Raw genomic sequence first — 10191 nt, forward strand, 5'->3', positions numbered from 1 at the left:
CCAAAATACACAACCTCAAATAGCATCAAATTTCTCTCAATTAGCAAACCAATGACACTCTAATGGCTCTGATACCATGTGAGATTTTGCCAAGATCAAGAGGCAATGGAAAGCACAAATAAGAGAGACAAAATATATGATAGAAATAAATTGTATTCTATCAAAATGAAAATACTGATCAACTGGATCATCAATCGTTACATACAATGAATATGAGCCTGCTTATATAGGCAAGGCTATATGAATATGTGAACACACAAACATGATATGTGGCTCAATAAGAAACAAGGGTAGGTAGGAAATAGGTGTGGGTAGGTAGGAGAAACAATATAATATTCCACATGAGTTGGATCACCCACTGAATGTGGAGTGTAACAACAAGATCACACCATAAAAGGTGGAAATTCTCCTACACACACTATCCCAATGTGACACAAACACCCAAGTGTCTCATACCAAAACTACTATGAAATGCACTTCCTAAGTAAATTTAAGTAAGGTGTAATAATATCCATGATGAATATATATGTGTGTGTGTGTGTGTGTGTGTAATATATATATGTACACACACACACACACACACATAGCTGCATTGAGTTTGAATACATACATACATAAGTGTCAATATACGTATATATAAATATACATATATGTATGTATGTATACATACATGTAAATATGAATATACCCCAAATACAGATATGTATATACACTTTATATATATATATATGTACATACATGTGTGTGTGTGTATATATATATATATATATATATATATATATATATATATATATATATATATATATATATATATATATATATATACATGAATTTTGTATATAAATATAAGATATATGTATTTTGTATTATGTATATAAAATTCGCAAACAATATTTTGATTTGGGGTAGCCAACTCAGTTGTCTACTTGGCTAGTGGTTAAAGGTGGTAGCCACATGAACCCCCAAAAGTATGGTGTGCACATTTTGGCCCCTCTCCCCTACATGAAGCAACCAAGTAAGTGTGTACACATGGGAATTATTTGTGTACGCATAGGAATTGCAAAGGGACATTATTAATTGCTTCATAAATGACAAATATTGAGTGAGGGAATAATAATCCCATTAAACATAATAAATACAAAGTCCTTTTGTGAATTACAATGCGAATGCCAATTAATTTCCATGTGGTAGTGGGATGAGGTGGCATTTGGAAAATCAAAATGGGAAGTGTGCATTGAGTCAGAAGAGGTACGATATATTTTGGTCACAGCCATGTCCGCGAAAGCATTTAAGTTGTCATTAAATTTAGAAGTCGGTAGAGTTTAAAGGGGTGAAAAAAGCATTTCGTGGATAGTTTTGGCAGGTTTCTTCTTCTCTATAGTGGACGACTGAGTGTTGGGAAGTTGCAGGAAAAATGGAAGCCACATTCACCCTTTACACAGTGAAGCAACAACTGGCTTTTCTCGAAAACATATCTAACTAAAGGTTGAAATCCATATTCAAGTACCATGAGGAGGAATCCTTGATTGCTTTGAAGGTTCTTCTCAGCGATTGTTTCATCAAACACATCACAGGTATCACACAAATGTGGATATCGTTAGCAAGGTGGTTGCATGGGGGTTGGAGATTGGAAAGAGGTCAGACAAGGTAGAGTGGTTGATGAAGGCATGTGTGGGGGAGGAATGGCTTGATGGTCTCCACGGTTTGCTCCTCACGAAAAACCCAGGAATTGGTTTTGATCTCACAAAGGGGGAGGATGGTGGGGTTACTACCATCTTCCCCTTTATTAGATTGAGAGTTGGGGACGACCGGGAGACAAGCAAGGCAGAAGCAGCAATGGGGTGGATATTGTTGGAACAGTTTCTACGTGAGAAAGATTTGGGCCTTGATGGGCATGCAACGGAGGCGGAGGGAGGTCTAGGTGGCAAGATGGTGAAGAGAAGTGGCCACCTCATCCAAAATACAGTTTGCAAGACTTATGGGTGAATGGTCCCCTGGGGGTCTCGAAGAATTGAAGGTGTGCGAGTGAATGATGATTGTTTTTTCCACATTTTTTGGGTGAGCTTTGTAATAATATATTTTTTAAACATAAACATAACAGTTTATTTGAACAAAGTCGACTATGAAAGTGAATGGACAAAATGATTTTTCATTGAGTCAGTAAAGGAGGACTGCGAACATGTAGGTTAGTAGAAAGATTAATACCTGGAAAACTCTCCGAGTTTGCTTACTCCTATGTATTGTTAGTCCTCTTTGATGTGATGTGTCTTTTTGGACAAGGTCCTCTGCTTTGTGTGTCTGTTTGCTCCTCTTTGATGCTTGATGTGTCTTTCTCTTGTTGCAAGGGTTGTTGTGTCTTTCTCCGTGACTACAATGAGATGAGAACTTATCTTTTTTATACAAACATGTTGTGGTGTCATCTTTAATGTTTGTACTTTGAATTTGAAATTCGAATCTCCATTAAATTTGCAGATGCAATCCATTGAGGCCCGACTTGATTGTTTTTGTATGGAATATGGTGGCCTTAACGTTTCTTGTCATGGATGCAGGTGGGAGTGGTTGTGACATGACTAGTATGCGTGCGAGAATTGACCAGTACGTGATGGTTCCAGTTGGACAGATGGGATGAAGGGTTGGCAACTGTGTTAATGTTGTCAAGTTTCATAGCGCACATGTGGAATGGCCACTTGTGGGTCCACATGTATGTGGGTGGCAATATGAACTAGTTATTTTTGTTCTTTTAGTCGGTGTCAGAGTCTATAAATGTGACATATTTTCCATAGTTATGATTTTATAAAAACACTTAATTTTTGATAATTTGGCCCAATTTTTGGCACTTTGAATTATGCACATGGGCAATTGAGGTCATGTTAGTGGCAGTCCAACTTGTTTGACCGATTACATTACTCTGTCTATGTTTTATATTTAAATATACAATAGAAAAACTTTATTATAAAATATGTTGTGTTTATGTGAGAAGATTATTGATTTGAATATGTATATATTTTGGAGATGGTTATGACACGTTTTGACAGGTTAGGCGCTCAACTATAAGCTTTAAACTCAAACTATATTGTATTCTAAACCTCGCACACATATTGGCTCCTCTCCCCTAAATGGTTAAAAACGAGGATAATCATTTTAACGCAAGGCTCACGCATTGAAAGGGATTGTGTAACAAGTTAGCAACGTGCCAACGAAAACGACTTCCACTGACGAGAAAAAAACACAATTTACTCGGCACTGCTATCACTATGGTCACTTGAATTATTGTAACTTAAACAGTAGGAAGATTGTTCTAAGCGGGCGGTGTGAACGAGGTGCTAGAAAAAGTTTAGAGTGCAAGGCCAGCTAAAGTATTCCACCAAGGTTCATAAACGGGTGAAATTGACGTAAAATCTAGATGCGCATTCACCGTATTTTCAGTCGAGAAGATAAGCGACATAAATCAAACAATGCGTAATGGTGGAGGAGAATCTTTAGTGAAAATTGGTCGGGAAATAATTCTTAGCCGTCCAAATCCCGTCCGGAGCCGGGTCTTTTGGGTCAGGGGATTCTTAGTCTCATTTTGTCTGCATATTAAAATCTGGTATAAGGGTTCAATCGTTTACTTGAGATAGGACACGGTGACGACACAGTGACGTAGTCGTATGTGGGTCTTTTGAGTGTCCTGTTTTCTTACGGGATTTAACATATTTAGAATACATGTGATTTGCACAGTAGTATATATATATCTATAAAATATCGTTTTCCATATACACTCATATACATATACATGTAAAGAACACATGCATGGTATGAAAATTTCATTAATTCTTTTATTACTTAATGGTTTTTTTTTTTTTTAGCATCCTAATTCCATTAGATTTAAAAATGAGCATTTAATCAAGAATTTATATAATATCTCAAAAACTTTAGATTTGATAGATTGAAATATATGAAAATATCTATGAGTTGTATAAACATACCAATATCATCTATTAAAGTTGTGGGTTCTAGTTTGAATTTCTTCTACAAATATTTTCTATTTTATCAAATCAAATTAATGATAGGTTAAAGTCAAGGAAACTACCAAGATAATGTTGATTATTTAGTTTGAAAAGGTTCTTGCTAGAAACGTTAACACTTCTACATTTCATAGATTTCCAACCATTAACATTATCTGTCCTATGATAAGTTTTAATTCACTCATGAAACCATCTGTTGATTTTATCGTAGTTGTGATCAGAATCCACAGGCCGACATTGATATCACAAAGATTGTGATTATATTTATATTATTATTATGAGATAATACAATTATATTATAATTATAATATATAATTATTATATTATATGATAATACAATAATTATTATATTATTATTATTATTATATTATATTAATAATATAATAATTGGTGTCACTTGGAAGAGTGGCGACCCTTGGTGCAAAGACACCTCTCACATATACATAATGAGATGTGTGATCTCATTCATAGGAGAGTAGAATATAACAAAATCTATAGATCGATATAAATCAAAGTGCTTGAGGGAGAGGAATATATCGGCTATGGTTGGAAGGGCAATATGAGTTATTACCCGTGGATAATCGAGCATATCAGTAAAAATAACACCATCTACTTTGACATACGTCTTCTTCTAGACATCATTAAGAAAATTGTACATTTGATGCAACTTTCTTTTGGATGATAGATTAATTTTTACATTCATAACTAACATAGCCTTATTATCAAAACCCATCATTTCCATCCACCTAAACTACACCTAAAAAAAGATTATTCGTATAAATCATATATTATATCTTACATTGTATTTATCTTGCTTAATCTATATAGTAGATATTACATATAGATTACACATACATACTTTATTTCTAAATTTCTCTCAATCATATTATTTTTGATCATCTTTTTATATTTTTCTATAAATTATTAATTCATAATATTTTATAGAATCTCAAGCTAAACATTATTTGTAAACAAATTCACGAATAAGATTATGTTTTCGAAGAATTCGTAATTTTGATCAATACCCATAATTTTTATTAACGTTTACTTTTTTTTAGCTCTTTCCATAGACAAATACAAATAGTGTCAACATATACAAATAGTGTGAACTATACTTTTAGTATCTCTGTCGATTTCAGTACAATGGACGCAAAAGCGTATCAATTTCTTGCTTTCTTCGGAACTCTCTTGATCTTCATTGTCCGAAATTTTCGCCACCTGCAACTTGTCACAGTGAATCAAATCAACAAACCAAATCAATATACTGTCTAACAACTGGAAGAACTTTTCCCTGCGTTTCTTCAGAAATAACAATGGAGCTATAATTATACCCGCGCCCACTCCAAAGCTCATCCCTGTCAACACATTGAAACTGTCAATTCTCTCTCTTGCCCTTATTTTATTCACTTCTTTCTTCTCAGGCCAGATTTCATCCTTTGACGAAGGCGACCATGACTCTTTCACCTGTAAACCGTATAGACCTGAATTATGTGAGAAGGATGAGGCTTCAAATGTTAAGAACTGCCCTCCTTGTGGTATCATTCCTGTAAGATTATTGTATGACAGATTCAAGTAACTTAGGAATGTGAGAAGTTGCAATTCACTAGGAATTACTCCAGACAGTTGGTTTTGCGAGAGGTCAAGGGACTCTAGTTGTGCCATGTTTCCCAAGGACTTGGGTATACCACCATCAATATGATGTCTTGAAATATTAAGAATGATCAAACCAATCAGAGATCCCATGCCTTGAGGGATATGACCAGATAATTTATTGTCTGATACATCAAGGCATTTTACCAAACTCAATGCTCTCACGTACTCCAGCTCCAATCCCTTGCTTCTGATGATTATTTTCTCTACATAAGTTTTATCTTTTAACCATGCAAACTCCAAGACTTTTGTATTCTCTGAACCATTTGCCATGCTCCTCATCTCTGAAATTGTGTCCGGAATTACTCCTGTAAATCTGTTCTTTGAAAGGTCTAATATTTGAAGATACTGTATCTTGCTTATAGCAGCAGGGACCCTTCCTTTAAATCTGTTTGATCTTAAGATCAAAATCTTAAGATTAAGAAGCTGTAGAATCCAATTTGAAGCAATGTTCCCCGTCAGACTGTTATGTCCCACATCTAATATCTGCAACTGCTTCCCATTTGCAAGTCTTGGCAGACTTCCATTCAGACGATTTTCCCCGACTTTCAGTGTTTGAAGCGAACTCATCTTTCCCAACCCCACCGGCAACTCACCTTCTAAGCAATTCTTCTCCAAATTCAACACCACAAGATAACTGCAGCTTACAAACCCTGGAAAAATCTCACCCGTGAGTCCATTATTTGACAAATCCAGAATCTGCATTGGCAACGGTTCACATATAGTAGGTGGAATGCTACCACTGAGATTGTTGTGAGACAGGGACAGATAGCTAAATTTATACTTCACAATTTCAGCTGCAATGGATCCAGAAAAATGATTTTCGGACAGGTCTAACGCAACCACTGAAGGAGGAGGAAGTGGAAGCGGGCCTTGAAAGTTATTGTGACGCAAGTCCAGAATCATCAATGTTTTGGGCCCCATTAGCTTAGAAGGTAAAGTGCCTGTAAAATTGTTATAAGAAAGGTTGAGCTGTACAAGAGCTGGAGAATCCCATAGCCACGCAGAAATATTGCCCCATAACCTATTATCAGACAAATCCAAATGGGAAATGCTAGTTTGAGTTATTAAGAAGGCCGGCAACTCACCATCAATGTTACATGATCTTAGTTTCAATGTGCTAAACGAGTTATGGGGAATCCAAGTCTGACCGACTTTCACAGTTAACACATTGTTCGAAATGTCTAGATATACCAGACTGGAAAGATTATAAAGATGGAACTCTGTAAGGTTCCCGCCCAACCGATTGGAGGATAGGGAAAGAACCTTCAGATGAGATAGACTTGAAATGTTGTCAATTATGGCATCTGTTAACACGTTGTTGCTTATATCAAGCGTCTCAATGGAAACTAGTTGACCAACGGAAGCCGGGATTTTGCCACTCAAGAGGTTATTACTCAGATCAAGCAGAACAAGGGACTTCATGCTGGCCAATGAAGGAATTGTGCCGTTCAGTTCATTGTAGCTCAGATCAAGCGATGTGAGGGAGGTAAGATTCATGTTAAGGGATGGAATGGCACCGGTCAATAGGTTTTGACTCAAGTCAACATAGCGGAGGTTCCCAAGTGCATCGAACCACATGGAGGGTATATTGCCCTGCAACTGATTATAGGAAAGATCCAGATGGGCTAAAGAAAATGTAACTAATGGAGGCTTAGCCCCAACTGACGGTATACTTCCTTTTAACATGTCACTTGAGATATCCAGCATTACCAATGCTGTAAGATTTACAATAGTGGGAGGAAGCATACCTTGGACAAAGCATTCCGAGAGATCCAAGAGAATTAACGAGGATATGTTTGCAATTGAATCTGGAATTGCTCCTGCTACACTCGTTGTTGTAAGAACAAGGCTGTTTAGCGAGGCAGAGTGTCGCGGCAGAATGCTTGATAGCTCCCCTCCCAAATCCGGATTTGCAGACAAGTCAACTTCTTGCAGGTTTGGTAGGCTCAACAGATGAGAAGGGATCGAGCCATTGAGGTCACAGCTACTAATCTTGAGAGAAACCAGGTTGGAAAGGTTGTGTAAGCAAGCAGGTATGGAGTAGAAGAAGGAATTGCCACCAAGTTGGAGGTGGGTTAGACGGGTAAGATTTGCAAGGGAAGGGGGAATTGGGCCAGAGAGCATACAGTTGTACATTTGAAGACGCCTGAGGCTGTGCATGGTGGAGATAGCTTTGCCCAATTCATCGCTAGCCACTTTCGTCATATTCACCCCGTCCAGCAGAAGCTCCTCTAAATCTCTCATGTTTCCTATCCACATCTGCATGTCCTTAATTGTGATTGAGGAAGAGGAAATGTAGTAATTAGTGGAAAGATCCAAGTAGCGCAAGGCGGACATGTTGCCCAACTCCCTGGGTATCATTCCCACAAATCCAGCATTTGACAAGCTCAAATAGCGCAAATATTTCAGCGTGGTGAGTTGCTGAGGGACAGCAACACCAATGAAGGCGTTGTAGCTCAAATCAAGGACTTGTAACATCTTTAGATCAAAGAGTGGAGAAAGAACATCCTTTTTATTACCATCAACAGAAAGTGAACCAAGATATCTCGTGGAAAGAACAGCATTGGTCGAATTCTGCAAAGCCATTGCCGGATTGTTGACGAAAGGATTGTGGAGATCCAACTGAATGACGTGATTTGTTATAATATCACATTGGATTCCTTTCCAGTGGCAACAATCGGTGGAATTATTCCAAGTCTTCAGTCGACCAGACGGGTCGTGAAGAGATCGCTTGAAATACAAGAGGGATTTTTTCTCATTTTCTGAACAGCAAGATACCCAACAAATCGGCAGCAACAGCACAAGTCTCACCAAGCTCCAGAACATATTCTCTGAGAATTTTATTTCGTTTTGTTAAATTTCGCCCTTTGCAACGCCTGTAATAATCAACATCTCCTTCAAGAAATAACCTGATAATTTTGTCCACCAACAGAGCCCTCATAAAGTTTCAACAAACTATTGGGAGGTCCCAGATCCTATCGAAAGATGAAAATGATGAACAAGAGGAACTTTGTGGCAAGTTGGCAACGTGCCGACGACCACTTTTTCCACTGCCGAGAAGAATACAATTGATTTAATTGGCACGGCTATGACTGTGATCACCTGAATTATCATAACTCAAGCCAGAAATAGTCTAAGCGGGAGGTGTGAACAAAGTCGTAGAAAAAGCTTAGACTGGACGGTCAATTAAAGTAGAGAAGGCGAGTAAATCACGACATATTCTAATTCTAGTAAAATAGGAGTAGTGGAGGGCCACCCTTAAACAGCACACACTAAGCGTTGACCGCTTAGTGTGGCAGGTGTGGGCCCATTCCCTTTGCCACCATCCGTTGCCGTTTGTCCCGTTTCTGTTAGCATTCAAATTCTAAAATTTCTCCTGTGCAGTAAGTATAGTGAATTCAGTACGTGTTTGCTGACAGCCTCTGGGCAATTTTTATTTCCTACTCCTACCATTCTTCCAGCTTCTACCGAAATGGGAGCTCTGTGGTGAGCTGGCACGGTTGGAAATGCTATGGCAAACGTATGCAAACTGTGGAAGCATAGACAAGGCGTTGAACTTTAAATAATATATTTATTATTGATGGTCTATTACTTTTTATCTAAAATATATATATATAATTTTTAAAATAAATAAATAAATATGATGCTCTAGAGAACATAATATATCTTTAGAAAGAAAAATGTAATTTTTTTGAAATATAATTTAATATTTTTTATTTAAAATTTAAATAAAAACATAAAATGCATTAAAAATTTATGTCATTTTTATGTGCTTCAAGTTTAAAAGCTAGACCAAAGGCTAGTGCTATTCATTTCCTTTATCATGATGTGTCACGGTATTTGGATTTCACCTAGTTGAATGTCCTTAATTTTAAATCACGTTTTAGTTTATGTAACTCTAGTTCCTTAAATGATAACAATTAAGATATTATACATTTTTAACATACTAATTCATAAAACATAACAAATTCCCTTACTCATATAAAGGGTTTGTTGCAATTGAACACTTGGTTAAACAAATAATTTTATTGGTCACATCACATGTCAAATTAAAGATAATAAATCCCTAAGGCATGCGAGTTTGTTTTAATTAGATTTACAGAGCCTAATCATCCTTAATTATGCACTATATTGAACTATTTGATAACCTAGTTTAATGAAGCATAAATTTAAGGATGATAGAAACATAATGTGTGCAACTTTGATTTAATTGGGTTTATGATTGAGGGCATATTTATTATGAAAATATTCCTAGTAAGCTCTATAACCAATTATAGATTGTCTCTAAGTTGATGAAAAATGGCTCTATAAACTTATAAATAATAGTAGTGATCAACTATAGTGACTATAACATGTTAATATGTAATGAGTTCTTAAATTATCCCTTTAACTATACAAATAATTTAAATATTCCATAAGAAATAGTGAGAAACCACATGTGAGTGAATTGGAGAAACAAATTATGAACCAATTTTGAGGGTTTGGTAAATCATTAGCATAATCACCATGAATTTGATGAAAAATTTAATTC

General features: G+C 36.4%; 1 protein-coding gene across 1 annotated transcript; it reads right to left on the bottom strand.

Moving 5' to 3' along the window:
* Positions 1 to 5091: 5091 nt before the first annotated feature.
* Positions 5092 to 8793, bottom strand: LOC131044376 (receptor-like protein 11). The gene is made up of 2 exons (XM_057977695.2): positions 7409 to 8793; positions 5092 to 6601 (listed from the first exon to the last, which is right to left on the bottom strand). The coding sequence occupies exons 1-2, from the start codon at positions 8484 to 8486 to the stop codon at positions 5094 to 5096; spliced, it is 2586 nt and encodes an 861-aa protein (XP_057833678.1). The 5' UTR covers positions 8487 to 8793; the 3' UTR covers positions 5092 to 5093.
* Between the last annotated feature and the right edge of the window lie 1398 nt (positions 8794 to 10191).

The sequence above is a fragment of the Cryptomeria japonica genome, chromosome 7 (assembly GCF_030272615.1).
Source record: "Cryptomeria japonica chromosome 7, Sugi_1.0, whole genome shotgun sequence".
Taxonomy (NCBI): Eukaryota; Viridiplantae; Streptophyta; class Pinopsida; order Cupressales; family Cupressaceae; genus Cryptomeria; species Cryptomeria japonica.